At 42.4% G+C, this 22,807-nt stretch overlaps 1 protein-coding gene across 2 annotated transcripts in view; it reads right to left on the bottom strand.

Moving 5' to 3' along the window:
- Positions 1-22,807, bottom strand: part of SEMA5B (semaphorin 5B) — an 834,612-nt gene that overhangs the window by 192,394 nt on the left and 619,411 nt on the right. For both annotated transcript variants that reach the window (XM_085647318.1, XM_085647319.1), the window contains 2 exons: positions 19,128-19,341; positions 14,399-14,684 (listed from right to left, as the gene is read on the bottom strand). In XM_085647318.1, the coding sequence (XP_085503444.1) occupies positions 14,399-14,684; positions 19,128-19,341 (500 nt within the window). The remainder of the gene's footprint in view (positions 1-14,398; positions 14,685-19,127; positions 19,342-22,807) is intronic.

Raw genomic sequence — 22,807 nt, 5'->3', positions numbered from 1 at the left:
AGCGCTCTGATACCTTGGGGGTCGAGTTTACTCTATAAATAAAATAAAAATTCACCCATGCTTCCTCTCCATAGCTGGTTCCCTAGCTTTGTAACACTAGCCTAACATTCAGGACCTGTTGGAATTTTGAAACGGCATGTAGTTTCCTGTTTGAGTGCCCACTCCCCCTCTACTTACGTGCATGTGTGTGCAGTCTGCTTGAGTGTACCTTCTGCTCTCATATTAATTTCACATTATTAGGCTCTACAGACTCTACTCTCCGAGGGAGTCCTCACTCCTTTTCATTATGTCCCTAAAAACTGTTCACATTATACTGACTGCTCAGAGGCATTGCTTCACCAAGATGCCAAGGGTATTGGAAATTACGTAATAGCCCTAGGACTACTGATGTCACACCCTCATAACATCTTGACTGCCTCCCATTCCTACTCTTACTGAGGGCCTAGGGCAGCGACAAGGAGCAGAAAATACACAAAGTAAAATGGCCGACATATGGCTGCCTATTTTCTGTGTCACTGTCTTTAACACTTCAAAAATGAGTGGTGACAAGGGCACTGCCATGCATACCAAAAGGGCAAGCCAGTGGATAGAAGTTGCTACCCCAGGCTGTGCCAAAATGGCACCCATCCCTCCTCCCTCCCTGGGTTCCGTAACAAACCTAACAAGATTCCATGTCCCAAGAGAGCAAAGGAATTAAATAAATTAAATGCATCAATCGACGTGAAAAACAATCTAGCATCTGAAAGCGTTTAAAATATTTTTCATAAAACTGTGTATGGACAGTGGGGTTGTATGACATTAGAACACATTCTTGATTTCCAGAACACCAATTTTAAGCATCCGTTCTCTACCGCACAAATTACGCACGGTTCATCATTGCTCGGTACTCATGGGGGTGAGCTATCACGTTCACGTGTCTGTCTAAATTAGAATTCACTGCCGGTAGTGCATTCAGCTAAATCAGTCACAAAACATTTCTCTTTTACCATCGAGGGATAAGTTGTCAAATGCTTCATGTTTCCAGGACTCATTATGAGCGTGGCAAGCGCATATGTTATGCTCACTTGCAGGTGAAGCTGTGAAATGTCTTTCCTGTCACTATTTATGTATGTTTCCACAGGAGCTCAGCTTTAGGAATGACGACTTCCCCTCTGAACCCTCAACTAGATTAAAATAACCCAAGATCTGTCTTAGATCTGAAACTGAATCAAAATTCCGGTCTACCTTTCAGTGGAAGGCATAATACAGCGGACTCTGGCAAAATAGAGGTTAGAAAGATGGTGTATGCACATATATTATTAGGAGACTGAGAAGCAGCCTAACATAAGCATGACAACTATTCCCTTCCTAGAGCTGTAGTGAATGGCTCAAATTTTACACCCAGTGACAACATATGGAGATGACTCCTGTGGTAAGAATTTGCATTACCGGGACTTAATTTGGTACAGAAACATAATAATATAGCTCAGTAAATAAGAGGCAGAATCCGTGGTATTAGAGGTTCGGAATGGGCTTTATTCCAATGATCGATTATAATCGGTTGCTCCAAGTTCCGTCACCACGAAGGTTCAGGAAGTGAAGTACATACTTTATTGACAAGAAATGACTTTTATAGAACATACATTACAATGAAGCGAATACGGTAGGCGTAACAATTGATAAGGAAAATGACGATTCACATGCGTAACCGAAAATGGGTGTAATAAGGAGTAAAAAGGAACATAATTGGTTATGATGTCATATATAGGTGGATCTATAAGATAATACTTGGCATAGATGCGCGCGCAGCAGCATGACGTGTGAGTGACGTGCAACTAGGGGGTGAAGGGGACTTGACATTTAGCTCTACATGTGGAGACGAAAAGTCTGGGGGGTCAAGTCAACCTAATCCCAAATCATATCTAACATCCTATGTTTAAAGAACTATGTTATCCACAAAAGAAGGACTCTCGGACAGAATCTATTCTATACTGCCTGTGCGTGCGTGTACAAGCGTCTAAGTGTCTATATGAGATGCAAGGGGCAGAAACCTTCCATGGTAACAGGGCTATGAATTACTTGCATAGAGACAGAGAAGCCGAGCCTTTGCTCGGTAGCTGGAAGAATGTTTACTTAAACTACCAGACAGGAATGCATCGGCTGAGGAACGAAGCAGATAACTCGAAGGTGAAATACAGTTCTTGGCAGAGAATAGGCTGATGTCAGGCTTCGTGAGCCGCGCAGAGAATGAGACAAAGTTCATGGTCACAGATGCAGGCTCAGACTGGAGTTTTCAGAGACAGAAGGCAAGAAGAGTTTGAAGACAGAATCAGGGCCTACTTGCCTGGACTGTAAAATGGCATAAGTGAACCATATAAAGCCGGTGGCTTTTCATACTTAGGAATGAAATATCCGACCTATTCATGGCGGATCTGACAGAGGACATGTTGACGGTGGACGCACATGTGTTTGCGTCTTCAGAACTAGAACTGGAGGGAACATACATGTACTTGTGATTCATACATGGAACCGTTGGGGTCCAAGATAGGGGACATAACTGATCAGAAAAATCCATATTTCCACATTCCCTCCTTGTCCCCTACTTGCCCGTTAAGAGATATCAATCTTCATCAATCCATTGATCTGTTCATATAACATCATTTGTTCTTCTTTCTTCTTCCGTGACGAATGAAATCTTGGTGGTGGAATACACGATGTGGCACACAGACCACAGATCGCTGGTCCACATTGTAGACATAGACAGCAACTGAATAGTATGAGAAGGCCAATACCTAGGAAGGATAGAACTCTCCATCCCCAGGCTGATATCACACTCCAAAACCAACTGGACCAAGTCCAAGTGCCTGGGTTCTGGTGTATCTGGCTTACAATCTTATGAAGGCGAGTTATAGCTTTATATACAGATGGCGAATTTTCTGGTATGAATACGCAGCAGCTTGATCCGATGACCCTACAAGCTCCGCCCCTATCAGCCAGGATGACGTCAAGGACAAGACGGTTTTGAAGCACAACAATCCGCATAGCAGACTGCTCTTCTGTTAAATTGCCTAAAGCGGAAATAGTTTCATTCACTACTGCTTCAAGGGTTCTAGTTAATCTACGTATCAGTTTACTATTAGTAACAGTACCTATATAGGGAAAGATGCCTTTATTAAAATCTACATACTTGTCCCATGCCGTCTCAGTATAATCGACAATTGGGAGATCTCTCCGCTTTCTGTTGTGTACTAAATGAATATTTCTATAATAATCAGGAGGTGCTAGGAAAACAGGTGGCAAAAGAAATGCAATGTAGCAGGTACCATCCCAATCTAGAGGTAGACGCATATATGCAGTCTGACCACATATAAAGTAGGAGTGGCGATAAGCTCTAAATGAAGATTTGCCTTGATCACTGAATTCTACTATAGTAGTGCATTTACTATGGCCCATATGTAGGGAACCAACTTTTCTTACACATAATTCACCCTTCGCTGGGAATACTGACATTGTCGGTAAAACTAGTTCAACTTCGGATTCGACATTTAGAATCATGAGATTAGGTGTAAAATTACCTAATCCATATACTTCATTTTCTAGATCAGTTCCTGTTCCTTTGGGGCGACCCTCCTTGTCAGGGTAACAGACTTTGAATAAAACTAGGTTCAGATTTCCCCATACCCAATGGTCTTGATAAACTGCTGTGTCTGAGTCTATGGAATTGATTAAACTAAACCATGCTCCACAGGAGCCATTATGTGTAAACGGATGTGGAAAGAAAGGCAGGACTCCTTCATAATTCTGATAGGGAGGGAGCCGGCCACACACCCAACAATTAGTAGTATTAATAGTCTGATGGGAATGATGTAACATACTAATGAAAGTGTTATTGCGCAGCGCAAGTCTATAGGACAATTCATGCGGGGGTAGGTCACTAAAAGAATGTTCAGCAGTAACATTGTAAACGTTTCTGGCAATAGGGTAATATATGTGCAACAATATACTTGCAGTAATTATTAAAAGACTTAAGAAAAACAATGTTAATAATGTCACTATGCAATGACTACGCAGTGATTTACAATACGCCTGTCGTTTCAACATTTTTCGCGATTCTCCATGATTCAGGTCTAAGGGATACATGTCGGAGACAGATTCAACCGCTTCACCTTGGAGAGGACTTAAACAATCAAATCGTCCGACGGTCTAGGCCTGAGTTTTATTTTATAAAGTTCCTGACTGTTGGCCTCAGCCAAAGGTAGTTTGGAGTCAATGGGTGAAGGCACACGAGGTGGGCTATTCACATCCGAAGGAAGTCCATGAAATTTCTTGATATGACTTGAATGAATCCATCCTTTTCTGCCTTCAATCTTCACGGCTGTTCTTGTGGTCAGCAGGACCAACTTGGGTGACTTCCACCTGGGCTCCAGCTGAGTCTTTCGGTCGAAGTTCCTCACAAGAACGAGGTCCCCCGGAACTACGTCAAGGGGTTTCACCTCAGTGTTGTCGGGAAAGGCTGCAGCTACCTGTGAACGACAAGATTGTAGTGCAGACATCAAGGAAGCCAAGTAATCTGTCAGCATATTACAGTCAATATCAGTTATTTTGCGTGGCATAGGCGTCCCCCACATATTTGGTGGTCTGCCGAAGATCACTTCATACGGGGATAGCCCTGTTCGAGAGTGTGCTACCATTCTCGTGTAAAAGAGTGCAACTGGTAGTGCTACTACCCAGTCGACACCTTTCTCCCTGCATATTTTGGACAATCTAATTTTCAGGGTCTGATTATGTCTTTCTACGAGACCTGCTGCCTCAGGGTGTCGGACACAGTGGAATTTCCACTGATAACCTAACAGGAGTGAAACATGTTTCATTAGTTCGGATGAGAACGGCTGGCCGTTATCTGAGTGAACAACACGTGGTAAACCGTATCGTGGGAAGAATTCTCGAACCAACTGTTTGGCAGTAGTCGGGGCAGTGTAATCTGAAACCGGGTATGCCTCCGTCCAACGGGAAAGAGCACAAACAACTACGAGGACGTATTTGAATCCTCGACATCGTTCCATCTGGATATAATCCATCTGGAGGACTTCGAAAGGGTGATCAGGAGGATGAAATCCACCCTGTTCTACGGGAACGCTTTTTCCTGGGTTGAACTGGCAACAGATCATACAGGTACGGACCTTTTGTTTGGCTGCTGCTCGTAAATGTTTATTGAACCAAATGTGTTGAATGCTATCTAGCATAGCTTTTTCTCCTAGATGTGCTGGACTATGTATAGTGTTAATTATAACTTGGACCATTGAATCAGGAAGGAACCACACAGACTTTTCCTTCATCATCCATCCTTGGTCCGTTTGGATCCCTCCCAATTCGGTCCATTTCTTTATTTCATCTGGTGTAGCATGTGTCTGGATGTCAATTACGTCAAAAGTAGGATCTTTAACTGTCATACAATGTGTCGGCATCGGGACTATTGTCTTTGTCATGTCGGAGGTTTGAGTTTGAGCAGTCTGTTTAGCTGTTCTGTCTGCTAGATCATTGCCTTGAGAAATGATATCAGTAACCTTCGTATGAGCCTTACATTTCATAATTGATATTGCAGTGGGTAGATGTATTGCATCTAATAAGGCATGAATGAGGGGTCCGTGCTGAATGTGGGCACCGTGGGAAGTTAAATAACCTCTCTCTCGCCACAGCACGCCGAAGTCATGTACAACTCCGAATGCATAACGTGAATCAGTGTATATGTTGACTTTTTTATTCGTGGCTTGAATACAGGCTTGTGTCAGAGCGATGAGCTCTGCGGCTTGAGCTGACAAAGTATTTATACGATTTGTTTCAATGACTTCAGTATCTGTTGTGACTGCGTAAGCAGCCACTAACTCTCCTGTACTTGTTCTCATACATGAACCATCTACATACAATGTCAGGTCTGGATCTGACAATGGGACATCGGTTAAGTCTTGTCTGGGTTTCGTCGTTATAGTAATAACTTCAATACAGTCATGGGCTAGTGGGTCTGTTCCGGTTACTGGCAAAAGTGTGGCAGGATTCAATGTGTTACAGCGTCTGATTTCTATGTGTGGCTGAAACAATGTAAGTTCGTACCCTGTAAGTCGCGCTATAGTCAAGTGTTGTGTTTGCGTTCTATTTACAAGAACCTCTACTGCATGTGGTACTTGAACTGTCAATGGATGTCCTAACACTATGGCATCGCTTTGTCTGATTGCTAAAGCTGTCGCTGCTACTGATTTTAGGCATGCAGGCAAAGCCTGAGCTACGGGATCTAATGTACTAGAAAAATAAGCACATGGTTTGTGTGCTCCTGCTTGTTCCTGAGTGAGTACTGACAAGGCAGTACCTTCGCGTTCTGTAACAAAGAGTGTAAACTGTTTTCTGTAACATGGCGTTGCTAAAACAGGTGCTTGGCATAAGGCTTTCTTTAGGCTTTCAAAAGCTTGTGTATGTTCCTGAGTCCAAGGGAGAACAGTCGATGTGGCTGCCTCCTGTGTTGTCAACTGAATGAGTGGTTTTGCTAGAAATGCATACTGAGGGATCCACTGCCTACAATATGAAGTGAGGCCTATGAAAGCCCGTACCTCCTTTTGTGTCTTGGGTATTGGCATGTTAGCTATTAACTGAATGCGGTCGGGTGTAAGCTGCCTTCCCTCCTTGGACAGCGAGTGTCCAAGATAAACAACTCGCTGGACACAGAATTGCAGCTTAGAAGGGGACACCTTGTGCCCCTTTTCGGCTAGAAATTGTAAAACTGTCAGTGATGCTTTTTCACATTCCGGTTCGCTTCTCGCGGTGATCAGCAGATCATCGACATATTGAAGCAGAGCAGTGTTAACTGGCATGTGGATACTGTCAAGTTCTCGTTTCAGTGCTTGGCTATAGATGCTGGGACTTTCTGTAAATCCTTGAGGTGCGCGTGAGAATTTAAAGCTACGTCCATTTAAACTAAATCCGAACAAATATTGGCTTTCCGGATCTATTGGGACGCTGAAAAAGGCATTCTTGAGATCAATTACAGTAAAGAATGTTGCTTCGGAATCAATAGCTGTCAATAATGACGAGATATCAGGGACCACAGGGAATTGTGGCACAATGCATTTGTTTAATTCGCGCAGATCAATAACCAATCGATATACTGGCGGGGCCTTTGGATCTGTTCGTTTAAGAATCGGAATTATTGGTGAATTACATACATTGGAGTCTGTTTCCACAACTACTCCTTGGGCAATGAGCTCGTCAATGATTTGCAGCAAAGCCACTACAGCATCTGGTGGTAACTTGTATTGTCGCATTCGTGGTAGTACCACTCCTGCCTTTAATGTGACTCGATATGGTGTAATATTCATGCAACCAACATCAGTAGGGCCTTGTGCCCATAGATGTGTGGGTAAAGTCTGCAGTCGGGGATCCATGTCTCTAGATACATAGTGACCTTTAAAATCACGTAAAAACAATCTTACTCCTTCCGGAGAACAACATATTATGGCTCCTAGAGCTTTCAGTGTTTTTATTCCTAACAGATTTTCTGGACATGATTTAGTAAGCAATAAATCTGTAGTTCGGGTCAAAGGTCCTATCGTAAGTGGAAGAGGTTGTGACACTTCATTAACAATAGGTTTTCCTGAAAAACCAAGGGAAATATTCTGAGAGCCTGAGAGGGGTGCCCCTGGAACTTCACTACGTTTTATGGTTGTTCGACTTGCCCCTGTATCGAGTAAAAATTTTCTGTCTTGGCCTAATAATTCACTATGTACATAAGGTCCTTCTTGATCTACAGGGATCTCGATAAGGGGTAAGTCAACTTCCCTCTCTAGGCTGGTTCATGCGTATCGTTGGTAATCAGGATAGTCATACTGTGCGGTCTGGTACAGTTGTCGTGTCGTGGTTTGTGTGGCAGCAACAGGCAGCGCTGGTGCAGCTGGCACGAACTGTACAGACTGTGGTGGAGCTGGCATGGACTGTGCATGCTGCGAGGCTCCTTGTTCATTCTGATCCTGTCTAGGTGGCCGTGGTCTTTCTTTTGTATTACCTATGGCGATATTATGTTTCAAAACTGGACAATCGTGTACGTAATGACCTGGCTTTTTACAATAATTGCATGTCCCTTTTACAGGTCCTGCTGAATCACCGGAATGTGTCATACCCTTTTTATGTCCTTCAGCTGGAACTGTCTGAGAAACTAGCATTTTCATTTTCGTGTCTTTCATGCGTCTGTGTTCATGTTCTTGTTCCTCTCTAATTCTATTGTGATGGTACTGTAACATTTGTAACATTTGTGATGGAGTGTTACCTTGCCAGGTACTCTCGAATTTTAATACTCTATTCTTTACTTGGGGCAGGGCATTTTCTACTAATTTTGTTACAAACAGATGCGGGTATGATTCGCTACTTGCTTTTATGCCACTATTTATACCAAAACATTTTTCAAATCGGGCATAGTAATCACTAGTGTCTTCATCTTGCTTCTGCTTACAGGCTGAAATTGTACCCCAATCTTCCTTTTTCGTAGTTAATAAACGTGGCAGTACCTGTACTAATAAACCTGGTAGCGCTTTAGTTTTATCCCCAAGTCCTGCTCCTGCAGTTCGGGCCTTTTCTTCCGCTTCTAATACTGACCATTCTATCTTTTGGTCTCCTACCTCCCACTCTTTTTCCCTGAGTTTTTCATAAATGCCAGCAGGCATCAATACCTTTAATATTGTCATAATGTCGGGATAGGTATACTCTCCCATGAGTAACATGTCTTTAATTTCTCGGTGAAAACCCGCTGGATCTTTGTCATGACTGGGTACCACTTTCTTCATTTCTAACAATTCTATTTTCGATATAGGCGTATATACAAATACGCGTTTAAACTCATTGTCCTCGCCTTTTATTGGGTGCACTTCTCGTAAAGGATTCTGTCTATCCATGTAATACGTGGTTCTTTCCTTGATGGGCAATGAGACACGTTCTGAACATACAAAAAGAATATACTGCTTTCTTGATTCTAGAATTTCTTTAATTAATTTAGTACCTGAACCTCTCCATCTATTCATGAGTAATTCAGTCAATATATCAGGCAAGGGACCAGGGTCCGAATGCTGACTCTGATATAGTATGAGGAGTTGTTGAATCATATAAATCCCAGCTAACCGCTGTTCATCTGGGGTGAGATTCAAAAATGTGCGTGCTACTGTATCATCACTATATTTTCCGGGACTGTCCACCCAATGGACAGCTGACCTAGCTAAATCTTGTTCATCCATAGAATCGAGAAAATGATAACCCCTTCGTTCTCGGAGTAATTTGTCGGCGGCTTGGAACGAATGCTCGTTAGACCTTATATTAATTATAGGTATTTGGAAATTCCTGTTATTATCTGGACATATCGGACGTATCGGGTCAATAAGGCATCTATTACTATTACAAGATCTTCCTCTACCTACATAGGCTATGGTGTCTGACTGTCCTGCGGGCAGTCCTGACCCTTCGTCCTCGCTTTGTTCGAACTGGTCTACCGCTAATCTTTCTTCGTGTAGGCGTTCTATTTCTTTACGGATCTTTCGGCACATGGCTATTATACAATTTTGCTTATCATGTCTACCTTCTGATATATTCTGGCTCCATCTGGTAAGAATTTGCATTGCTTCCGGGTCTACCCCCGGTCGGTCTTGATTTCTGATCACACAATTTATGAGGAAACGTAACAGTTCCCCCTGTATCTCCACTTTCTGGTATTCCATAGCTCTGTTAATACATTCTGAATCTTGCCCTGTTTGGACAAAATGATATATTTTATCTAGATGCGCAGTCATTCCTGGTAACTTCCCTAAATACACTGCGGCTCGTCTGATACGCAATGATGCCAGGGTCATTTCGTCCTCTTTGCCGGGCACAGGGTCATATCTACAATCTACAAGAAGTTCCTTAAGCGTACGGGCATTTATGAGTTTGGGGGTACGTGAATGTGCTGACTCTTGAAAGGTAAGTTTATTTATTCTGGGTGGCGTAGAAAAAATATTGGTAGCACCTCCCGTAGCCCCATCTGGGGTGTCGGGTGTGAAAGGATTCGTTGAACGCGACACAGCAACTATAGGTGTGGACACAGCTATAGAAGTATCTGTAGGGACAGATGTAGAAACAGATGTGCTTGCCGGAACTCGTTGCTGTAGAGATACGGGTACTGGATCTTGGCGTTGAACCTCCCTGGTATGCAGTCTATGTGGGGCGGAATTAGCATATTCGGGAGCTGCGTCATCTAAATATGAGGAAAGAAAAACATCTTCTGCGGTTCTAGGATGCCCCTTAGGATGTACCTTTATTGGGAATAATGGGGGTGGCAAGTCTTTCGGTATCTCTGGAGTAGCCTTAGGTAATCCTTCGGCCAGAAGGGGATACATACCATTCATAAGGGCATTTCTTTGTCTGTCTACTTGTTCTGATTTCACTCGGATACCTTCCTCAATTAATAGATTTTCTCGAACTTTATTTGAACTCTCTTTATTCTTCTCCTCCTGTCGGAGTGCTTTTTCTGTACGTCTATGAGATTCTTTACGCCATAACTCAACGGCATCTTTCTGTGACTGTCTGACTTTCCTTTTCCATAACTCTTCCTCGACTTTCATGATGCACTCTGCATCCCAGGTCCCCGCTGCGGGCCACCTCTGACTTTCTGGTAATTCCTTGGTGTAGTCTACCCATAAATCAAGAAATAATATAGCGTCTAAGCCATGTTTATGATACATGAAGTACCCTGGAGTGTCCCTAGGAGGAATAGGAACGGCTTCTTCGAGTACCCCTTTTCTTGTAGTGATCTGTCTTAGTTTCGAAAAGAACGGCATATTGAGAACTGATCTGATACTTGATTTTGAACAAACTTAATACAGTAAACACGATAATGAACAGTCATTCACACCACAATATGCAGAACGTACTTAAAACATTTAACATTTAACATTTACCTGAGCACTCAATAATGATGACGGTCTAAGGAAAACTTAAACACAAAAACATAATACTCGACTTTAACTGATTTATATACTTGATATACTAGATATACTGCTAAACAGTACAGATACACTGCTGAAACAGTGCAGACCGGATTTGTGTACCCAAACCCGTCTTGACCGGCACAACCTATGTGCACGTCAGAAATGCCTCCCCAGTAATGGTACTCACCGGGTAGCTTCGGAAACGGAAGGCCTCGGAAACTGAACTGAACTTGAACCGGACTGGACTCGACTCGACTCGTCGGAAACTGGACTCGACTTCGGACTTCGGGAACTGGTGGGCCTCTGTGTACCTCGGATCTTGCTCTCTCAGCTAGGCTCTGGTCGGGATACTTCGCACTTCTCACCGCCTCGTCTGGGTGTTGATCGCAGCCTCAGTCGCCCCCGCTTGACCGGAGGGAGATACAGGAAATCCTGCTGGTACGCGTTATTGTCCGTCCAGCTGTGGCAGGAGACCGTGCCTGCAACTCACCGCCGGCGCGTGAGATGAGAAAGTGTCCCTGTTCGGGCGCCATTCATGTGGTAAGAATTTGCATTACCGGGACTTAATTTGGTACAGAAACATAATAATATAGCTCAGTAAATAAGAGGCAGAATCCGTGGTATTAGAGGTTCGGAATGGGCTTTATTCCAATGATCGATTATAATCGGTTGCTCCAAGTTCCGTCACCACGAAGGTTCAGGAAGTGAAGTACATACTTTATTGACAAGAAATGACTTTTATAGAACATACATTACAATGAAGCGAATACGGTAGGCGTAACAATTGATAAGGAAAATGACGATTCACATGCGTAACCGAAAATGGGTGTAATAAGGAGTAAAAAGGAACATAATTGGTTATGATGTCATATATAGGTGGATCTATAAGATAATACTTGGCATAGATGCGCGCGCAGCAGCATGACGTGTGAGTGACGTGCAACTAGGGGGTGAAGGGGACTTGACATTTAGCTCTACATGTGGAGACGAAAAGTCTGGGGGGTCAAGTCAACCTAATCCCAAATCATATCTAACATCCTATGTTTAAAGAACTATGTTATCCACAAAAGAAGGACTCTCGGACAGAATCTATTCTATACTGCCTGTGCGTGCGTGTACAAGCGTCTAAGTGTCTATATGAGATGCAAGGGGCAGAAACCTTCCATGGTAACAGGGCTATGAATTACTTGCATAGAGACAGAGAAGCCGAGCCTTTGCTCGGTAGCTGGAAGAATGTTTACTTAAACTACCAGACAGGAATGCATCGGCTGAGGAACGAAGCAGATAACTCGAAGGTGAAATACAGTTCTTGGCAGAGAATAGGCTGATGTCAGGCTTCGTGAGCCGCGCAGAGAATGAGACAAAGTTCATGGTCACAGATGCAGGCTCAGACTGGAGTTTTCAGAGACAGAAGGCAAGAAGAGTTTGAAGACAGAATCAGGGCCTACTTGCCTGGACTGTAAAATGGCATAAGTGAACCATATAAAGCCGGTGGCTTTTCATACTTAGGAATGAAATATCCGACCTATTCATGGCGGATCTGACAGAGGACATGTTGACGGTGGACGCACATGTGTTTGCGTCTTCAGAACTAGAACTGGAGGGAACATACATGTACTTGTGATTCATACATGGAACCGTTGGGGTCCAAGATAGGGGACATAACTGATCAGAAAAATCCATATTTCCACACTCCAAGAACTTGGAAAACAGGTCTGCACAAGAAGTGCGACAAAGTTCTGGAACCCTTTTGTGATGTAACATGCGCCAGTGACTTTGGGACCATGAGAGGTGACACTACCAGAAAACAAAGTGATCCAAAAGACTGGAGTCCAACTTAGAAGCCAGCCTTTTGAAAAAGAACGCCTCAACGAAGTGCCCCTTCAGAAAGTGACCTGGGAAAGTACCACCAAATCGCGAGCTAACCAAACCCATCATGGCCAACTAGGACATCCTTCCATCCACACTAGACACCTTCTGGTTTGCCACACACACATTTTTCACTCTTCTGAGGGCAGACACTAAAGACAATTTTGTTTTTGTATAATGCAAATTACAGACAGATGCCCTAACTCTAAGGACTCTTCACTGATAGAGATGGGTGAGCTGAGGCACAGGCTTTGCTATCAAATCTACCAGCGTCTGACGTCTTGCAAGGGCAAAATCCCTCACCTTTGCAGGCCTCACCTGATGTCAGGGCATTTCGCATCATGCTGTTTACATAGGCGACAGCAAGTAGGTCCTACAATCGGCATCCTAGTGTGAGAGTCTGTGAACCCAACAATGCTGGCATGTTGCAGATCAACACAGGGAGACTTTGGTCCTGGTGCTCACATTGGAAAATTGATCGGAGGTTGATTCTTAGGAAGATGTTGAGCTAGCAGGAAGACCCATCTGGGAACAGCCAATAGGAGTGAGCAAGTGTTGTTCCAAGGAGAGGTCAAGAGCCCATCCTCCAGTGAAAAAAAAAGACATACAGAGATGGGGGAATGGGATCGAACCTGGAGCAGGGGATATATAGAACCCACAGTTGAAGCACTCCGGAAAAGCATCGGGACCTCAGTTTCACTTTAACATTCTCTCTCCTCGGGCAAGGGACCTCTCAAGGGTTGAGTAACCTCTCAGACAGGTAATGTAGTCGTGGTGGGGAGGAAGATCAACATTGGAATATCAGGAGTTACAGTGATGTCCCCATTCTCTTTCATCAGGACTTCTGGGACAGACCTGGAGGAACTAATTCAGTCAGGGGCAGACAGCCATACACATTACAGACCTTTTTTCATCCCTTTTCTTGGATTTGAGACTCATGTCTCTACTCTTTAAAAATTCTGGTGTATGAAGTATTATTTCAAACCTGTGTATGAAGTATTTAGGCAACAAAGAGAAAGGCTTCCAGATGAACAAAGGTTGAGATTTCCTATTTAAGCCCTTTCACAATAAAATTAAAATAAACAAGGAAGATTGCCAATTGGGTGGAAAATGAAGCAATAAGGTTCCTGGTAAAGAGAGGCAGAGGGGCTTAAAGATGTGTATACACCCAGCATGACAGCACAGTGACCGGTCGAGGCCACGTCGTGGGCCAACCAGAACCTGGAAATGTATCAAATACTTGCTAAGCAACATTTAATAAGGATAACACATTTGTGTTAATAGTTAATTTACCTTCATGGTGCATGATTTACGAATAATGTTCTTCCACGAGAACACGAGTCTTTCAAATAATTAGGCCCTCTTTTGGTTATTCATTATGGTTAATGGCTCAAAGCAGAGCCCATTTGTTCCATGCTCTCAATAACAGGGCTGACCATTATTCTGGAGTAGGGCAAGGAAAGACCTTTGCACAACCAGAAATTTATAATAAAAAAAGTTATAAAAGTTATAAAAGTGAAAAAAGCCTCAAAGAGAAGAATAAAAACAGAGCAACTTACACATTGGTAGTGAAGACCCCATAGATCATGTCTTGCTCTGGAAGGTAGAAAGTGCTCTGCAGCTCATTGTAGTAAAATGGGATCTCGCCCGAGCGTGAGCAGTTCAACCGGGCTTTCATGAAGGTTGTCCATGTGTCCTCCAATAGGAATCTGCCTCCAAAGTCATTCTTGCACACCCGGGCCACCCGAGAGTACACAGTCTTCCCACAGTCGTGCTCCACAGCATTCTCCCGGAAGAAGAAGTATGTGAACAAGCCAATGTCATAGGCAGCTACAAAGTTCGGTTCTGCAAAAAAAAAAAAAGAAAAACAATTGGACAAATGATATGCTGTATTGATAATATAAAATTGTTAAATATATCTAGGGCTTCCTAGTATGGACAGGTTGTGTCCTAGTGTTGTAAATGTTATTAGAAAATTGGAAATGTGAGCGCTCCGTTGAAGATAAAGGCCCACTCCCTTGTTAAAGTCCCTCACCTTGACTCAGGCCTTTAACACTGGAGCGGACCTTTAATGGTTGGTAGAGCCCGCTATGTCGGACTCCAAGGCTATATTAGAACAATGGTATGTTGGGCGCTCCATTGTAGACAATAAAGTGGCTCAGGGTGAATTTTTGATGGTAGACACCTCCTGCTCCAATATTCCAAAGTATTTCTTACTGTATTTTCCCGTTTATTTTTTTTGTAACCCTCAGTGGCAGATATTAAGTAGCTCCATCCCTGCACATGAATTATTCACAGTGTATCAGTGGCTGCAAAAGCCTTCCAACCCTTGACAAAAACCAAACACCACAATAACACTAGTAGCACGATCAGCAAACAATTTCAGAGGAGGTGCCTACTGTGATAGAAAGGGCCATCACTTCAGTAAGGCGGGGTCAGGTAGCAGCTGTAGGGGGCCATCTACTGGTGGTGGCAAATTACAATGAAAGGCCCCAAAAATTACATGCTTTTCAGCGTACGGGGAATGCTCCAGTTTGTAAATCTTGTTTTGCATGAGCCGCTAAAACTATTGTGCTATTGTTCATGACAGAGAGCCTTTCTCTAATTTCAGTTTCCAAAGAGAGGTGTCCAACAAGCTTGTCATTTTCTCATATTGGACATATACAATACTTATAGTTTTTTTAACTACAAAAACTTCCTGAATCTTCTTTGATCTTCAATTTTTTTGTTAGTTGTTACCAAGGGAACGACCTCCCTTTCCACTTGAGGAATACCACCGATCTCTTGGCATTTAGGTAGAGATTAAAAACTTGGCTCTTTGACAGGTAAAATTTGTCCATAGCATTCATTGATCAAAGTACAGTAACTAGCATTAGGACACCCTTGGGTAACTGCTGCGCTTTAGAAATAGCTATAACATAACATAACATAACATTTCAAATAATTTGCCATGTAAAGAAAGGTAATTTTATTCACAAAGAAACTTTCTCCACAAAAACATAAAAGAATAAGTATAGAAAAAACTCAGTTAGACAGAAAGAATTCTTACTTTATCAGGTTATATAATATATACTTGACAGGAACCCATTTGTTAAGGTCATATAATGCCAAGCATGGGCATCTGGTGGCATTTACAAATCAGAATACCTTGGGTTGTCGGGTTTACTGTTCATCAGAACTCCTTGAAACGCATTATAGGATCATCTACTCTGGTCTGTTATATTTATTCTCTCTGTGCAAATTGATTTTACACACACCATATACTTGTTACTACAGTGGGTGTAAAATGCAGCAACGCACCTGATTATGAACTGCCAGAGAAGGCAGTCTGTTTGTCATGGCCTAAAGCAACTTGACTAGCTGGCAGTAAATACAAGCATTAACAATGCCAATAGGTATAGCTTTAAAGGAATATGCATTGCAACATGAAGCATTAGAAGTAAATAGCATGGGAAAGAAAATGTATTTGTGTGGAAGCAAAAAACTGCAGAATAATGTTGGCTTAGGATAAAAGGTCGGAGATAGTTGCCCAGTAAAGCCATATCTAAAAATCCATGTAGGTTAATGAATATCCTCCCATTTGTGCTGCTGCCAGACATAAACAAATTATTTAGTTATCTAAGAAACGTTAATAGCAATACAATGTAATGTGTGTGCCCCCGAAAGTTCAAGCTACGGCAGCCGGAAAAATAAAATGATCGCAACTGTGTGAAGGCCAGCACTTTTTTGTCGAAGCATGCAAATTCTGCCCAATCAATACATGTACTCCTGGCTCCCAACATGTGGGTGGCGCTAAAGCCCCTCTCCGGGTGATGCTCACATAATTATCTGGTGACAGTTTGGCTGCCAAGCCAGGCCATAAAAAGGGTCAACTTTAAAGTCATGAAGGTTACCTTTAGAGCCATTCACAAAAAGGGGCTTTGCTACCTCTGTAGCAGACTTAGTGAATATATATTTTAGTCAGAGAGCTTTGCGGCTCAAACCAGAGATTTTTAGGCTTTTCCAGAGTTCGAAAGGCTAGGAGGGGCAACAGCTCCTTCTCTCTACTGGCAGCTAGGCTGTGGCATGGTCTGCCAAAAGAATTGAGCCCTATTCAAGAATGGTCCAAAGACCTTCCTTATTGTGAAGCTTAATACTAGGAATAGTTTGCCATGCTGGCTAGCACTGGGGCGCTTCCTTCGGAGCACCTGTTGCACTGTAAAGATAGCAGTTCATTCATGTCTGGCACTGTATTGAGCATTAGTCTCAGGTTGACGTTTTTCTAACCACCCAATGAGTCTCCAAGCATGATAGTGTATTTAGATAATGAAACAATCAAAATATACTGCCATGCTCAACACAGCCATGTGTTTAATTAGAATTCTTTCCAGGAAAGGTGAATCTGAACTCACCAATTTAATTGTAATCATTGCCATTGTTAGCTAAACCACAAAGGCAAGTTGATTAACCCTCATGTCTACGCTTCAAATAATGTTTGCAAGAAACCCAATTTTCGCCATAATCTAATTGGCCAATTTTCATTTTTTTTTTTAAAATGAGAGATAACCAAATAATGCAGTGCATAATACAAAGTTACCGGTTATGTATAGTGCACACACAAGCTGAAGAATAGTCCAATGCCATGCCCAGCGGGTACTGTAGGATGAGGTGCTGGACTTAGAATGTGATCCTAGGCCATGCCCTAGACCTGTCCCTACTGGGAAGAGCTACCACTCTCCCCTGTATGTACTGGTGGCTGTAGCAGTGAAACTGGGAAAGGCAGAATGCAAGCCTAGAGGGAGTAGGGGTAAGGGTGCAGACACAGAAAATGTTCACTGAGTTCTGCAGGCAGAGGTACAAAGCACACGACTGAGCCTATGGGGTCCAGCGGAAACAGCACTGGGCAGTGCCACAGGCAATGTCCCAACATGTGCTCTGGTTAGGGGATATTGGGCCATATCCTCCACCTTTCACCCAATGGTGAACAAATCTCCACATCATACTGAATAGGTTTTTGGAAATTGAAGACAGGCAAAAAAATACAACTTATAACAATATAGAGTCTGCTCCTTTTATGAGCCAATCATGACAATTTTTAAAAACTTGATACATTCATGCTGCCAAATCAGTCACAGGGGTCCTTAAAAAAGGGGCAGCCACAAAATAGGTGAAGTAGAAATTCTTGGACTGTCAATGGGTGATGCCTTGTGCCCAGGACCCGTTCAGTGGTATGCAGCATGAAACACAACTGAAGGAGTAAGCTGGGCACAGCCACAGAACATGCTCTACTGGTACAGGGTGCTTGGATGCCAGCACAGGATGGAGCCAACACTCTTTCCTAGTACCCACTGGGCAAGGCACAGGCTATGTATGCCCTACAGACACTTGGTTGTGGTACAAAGGGGCAAAGCCCACTGTGCATGATGTCTTGATTTAAGGGTCCACTGAGCACCGTTCCAGACATAATGTGGAAGTCTGGACACAGTGTGTGGCCTTCGGTCATTCTTAGTTCACACTTCCTATGTACGCAGAGCCTACTGTACACGTCTTTCAGTACCCTTAAACCCTATTGTTTCTCTTTTGATTGGTTAGTAGACACATGGGAACATTTTCTAGTTCACCCTTTTGAATTAAAGGAGCAACCAAAATTGTTCATGTTTCCGATTCGTCAGTGGATTCAAGAAACTTGTTACCCTTACTTTAGAGAACATATCTTAATAACCACAAGACCGATGTACCTATTATTACAACAGGCACTTAGAAGTTAACTGTACTCGTATTCAACCCACGTCTGGCCATCATTCCAGTGTTATGTATGAAGCCTGACCTATAACTTCCCTATTTGAATTAAAATAAATAAATATATGTTTTGGGCCCCCCGGACCACTTTGTACAAAACTGGATGAATTACCCGTGGTTTACATTTACTCTAGAAACTTTTTTGCAGACGCATCAGAAGGAGCCAAATTTATTATGCCCAATCAAAACATTATTTTCCCATAAACTATAACGATAGCTATTGTTAAGTCATTGGTAAGGCTGTAATCTATACAATTACACATACGTGTAAAACTACTGCATGTCTGACCATGCATTTTGCATGAAACAAATCCCTTTGTATTATTGGGTGAGACAAAAAATCTTGAGTTTCATACCTCTGCATATGCCAATGATGGGCCTACCTGTTTCTGAGGCAACCACTGACACGTAACAGCTCTCAACCCTATGTACATTGCTTTCAACCCATAAAAGACATAAATAGGTTACATATGTGAACATTATTTGTTTCAAGCAGACGCTAATAATTACCGTTGAGCCACTTTGAGTTGTACTGCGCTGTTCTAAGAGGAGGAACACTTCCGAGGCTGCGGTAGATGGCGGGATCCCGTCCAGAAAAGTCAATCACCGTCGCGGCGTAGAGTTCACCCCGCAACGTAATCACAGCCGTCGAGTTGTGCCTTGGGTCATACGGGCACCGTGCCACACCATTTATCTTGTCGATTGTTCTGCTGAGATTCCCTACCTGCATTTCAACAGAGAGAGGACACTGCTAACACAAGCGGCTTCTGTTAGACATATGGGGACACAAACCTTTTCATGGGGATCAGTCTTGTCAAACCAGGCAAACGGCGCGATTGTTGATTGCAATCAATAACGACAAATTGCTTTCGATGGTGTAATGAAATGACACACAAGGGATCATTTCTGTCAAGAAGGTCTAGGGAGCAGAGCAATCTAGAGGGATACCGCATGTTAATGTGACAGGAAATTGAATTATAATGGATTTAGCAAATGCAAACCAAGGTGCAGGAGCCAGAGTTGTCAAAGTAACTGCATACATCAATTTGCTTCTTGCAACCTGTAAACGTGTTCAAGTCACTCATTCCAATGGATAAATCCAAAGTAAACCAGGAGGTGATGTGCCCCATTTATTATGAGTGATATGGCACTGTAAATACACTTCAATTACAGCTATTTGGCAATGTCTTAATATGTAAACTCATGAAGCAATACACTTTAGAGGACTGTAGAGGACACAAAACACTTTTGGTAAATTTCCCCATGTCTATTCATATTAAATTATTTGAGTGTTGAATGCTTAAGCAGAATTTTCCCACTGCAGGCATGTAACATGTTCCGTGACATAGCTTTGAAAGTGGCTCACAGCTCTGTTATTTTCCCGTGTCTCTGCTGTATCAGTCAAAAAACAAACAGAACATGTTCGTTTTTATTTCTTACTTGATTGTTTATAAATTCACTTCCATAGCATATGCGCCATGAAACAGAATCCTGCTCATCTGTTGATCAAACTTTTCTTTACAACTGAGTCTTCCTTTAGTTTCTGTAAATGGTTAACTTTTTTAAGTGAAAGTGTCTTAATTCACCAGTAGACTTCCGAAGATTACTTGAGTGCTTTAACTGTTTACTCTTAAAGTGGCCGTTGTCTCTCCACTAAGAGCCGGTCCTCAGTAAAACAGCAAAATCACATAAATAAATATTTTATTTGACAAATTAAGTTCTTCACATTTGTATAGAACTAGCCGGTTGTAAGTGATTTCATATAAACTATTTAATGCAATACCATTACTGAGAAACCGTTTTATTTAAATTGTTTAATGGGAATTTTCTGTTGGATGACACTTACCATGTCATAGAAACCAATTTATAGAATGTCTTTTCTGTCAAAATTAGCTTAGATACTTATTTTTTAAGGTGTAAATGGAATGGCTGTAGGTCTTACTTTCCCAAACATTTCTGTGGAACGTATTTATTTTAATCCTTTAAATCAGGGGACATTATTTTTTATTTATATCTTTTACACTATCAAACAGTTACTTTGGATAGTTTTAATTCGTTGAACCCACACTGCCCCTAAATACCATTAATCTCTTCCCGCCAAAAATACCTCCCCATGCATAAACTCCACCCATCCCTGACCCTTAAACTCCATTGATCCCTGAACGCTAAAAGCCCTTTCTAATTCTAAACTCCACCTATCCCTCAACCATAAAAAAAACCCACACCACACCTAAACTATGGGGAGAGGAGTTGGCCTAACTGCTAGGGCGTCCGGCCTTGAATCTGGGGAACTGGGTTCGAGTCTCAGCAATGACGCTAAACATCCTGTGATTCTGGACAAATCACTTAATCTCCCCGTGCCTAACAAAAAATGAATGTGTCCTCATGTAATGCAACTGGTGCTATGTAAAGCGCTCTGATACCCGATTCGGGTCAAGTTCGCGCTATATAAAACACTGTTAAAAAAAAAAACATCTCTGACCCGTAAACTTCACCAATCCCTGAACCCTTAAAACCCTTTCTACTCCTAAACTCCACCCTTTTCTAAACCCTCAAAATCCTTTGATGCCTAAACACATCATACACACCACTCATCCCTGAACCCTGGAAACCCCTCACCACCCATAAACTCCACATATACATAAACCTTAAAAAAACCCTTACCATCCTAAACTCCACCCATGCCTAATCGCTAAAAAATCCTCGCCACCCCTTAACTTTACCCATCTCTAATCTCTAAAAAACACTCATCGCCCCTACACATCACCCATCTCTGAACCCAAGAATCCCTCACTTCCCTCTAATCTTCACCCAAGTGTGTGATTTTGGATGTTTCTTAAACTCATCTTTCCTTTAAAATGTGATTTATTTGTATTTCCTTAAAATTGTCTTTCCTTAAAATTGTTTTTTCATGATTTGGTTTTTTCCAATGTGGTTTCTCAGTTTTCACTTTTCCATTAATTCCCTTACATCAGTACCAGCCACCATTGTCTTTGCACTGTAGCACTATTTCTACCTGGGTGCCCTTTGGTGAGGATCTAGGAAGGCCATCAAACGGACCTATATCTCTTGCAGTCTTGCAGTGCAGGTATCATCTACGTTTAGTTATTGATAAACATAATGGTACTCATTTTGTCAACCTCAGAAGTGTGAAATGCTGGCCTGCAGACATTTAAAGGTCAGGCAAAATTTCTAAACCTGCATCATAAAACCACTGACCTCTGCATGTAAAATTGTGTAAATTGGAAAGAAATAAAAATTCTACCCTTCACCTAAAAATTAAAACATGGTTAAGAATGGCAATTGCAAACAGGCATTGGCAAAGCCAACAGGGCTCACCTTTGAGACCTATTGGCTTTTCCAAAGCCTTTTGTTCATGCTGTACAGCATCTGCAAATATGGTCATGCTATATAACATGGATAAAGTGGAAAGAAAAGTGTGATGACATGGCATGTCATTTTTCAGACGTGCAGAGGCATCATGATGTATGCACATGCATGCATGGTGATACATTTGCACAATGCAGGCATCAATTTATTTAATTTATCGATCAAAGTTGAATCAGTAAATAGAAAAACATTTAGATTAAGTAGCGCAAAAATACTTTTATTTATAAAGCAGAAGGGCAGGAAGCAATTTGCCCTACACAAAAAGAAAATCCACCCCCCTACTCCACTCGCTACCAAGGTTGTGGTAGTGGGTGTTGGGGAGGAAGGGAAAAGAAGCACACAAGATAGGGAGCTACAAGGAGGGTGGGGTAGACGCACATGAGGGAAAGAAAGAAGAAGGACAAGGGTTGAAGGGAGAAGCACATGGGCGAGAACAACACATAGTGCTGTGTGGGAGACAACCACACAGACAAGTCAGAGCAACATAGAGCTTGGGGAGAAGCACAGAGAGCGAGAGCAACATGGAACACTGAGGGAGAAGAGCACATGAGGGAGACATCTGGAAAACACATGCACTCTAATGAAGTCCTTAATCAAATAGAAAAAATTGTTCCCTAAAAGTGAGCAGTGTAAAGACACAAGTAAAGAGGCTAAGCTCCAGCGGAGGAATACAGACAAGATGCACAAGGCAAGCAATCTACTTAAAATCAAGAAAATGAGCGACAAATAAAGCAAACCAACGGACTGCTTAAAGTCCACTGTTAGTTCTTGGTAAACTGACAATAGGTCTCTTGCAACGA

Source organism: Triturus cristatus, chromosome 3_2 (genome assembly GCF_964204655.1).
Source record: "Triturus cristatus chromosome 3_2, aTriCri1.1, whole genome shotgun sequence".
NCBI lineage: Eukaryota > Metazoa > Chordata > Amphibia > Caudata > Salamandridae > Triturus > Triturus cristatus.
This window is presented reverse-complemented; position numbering and strand designations above follow the sequence as displayed.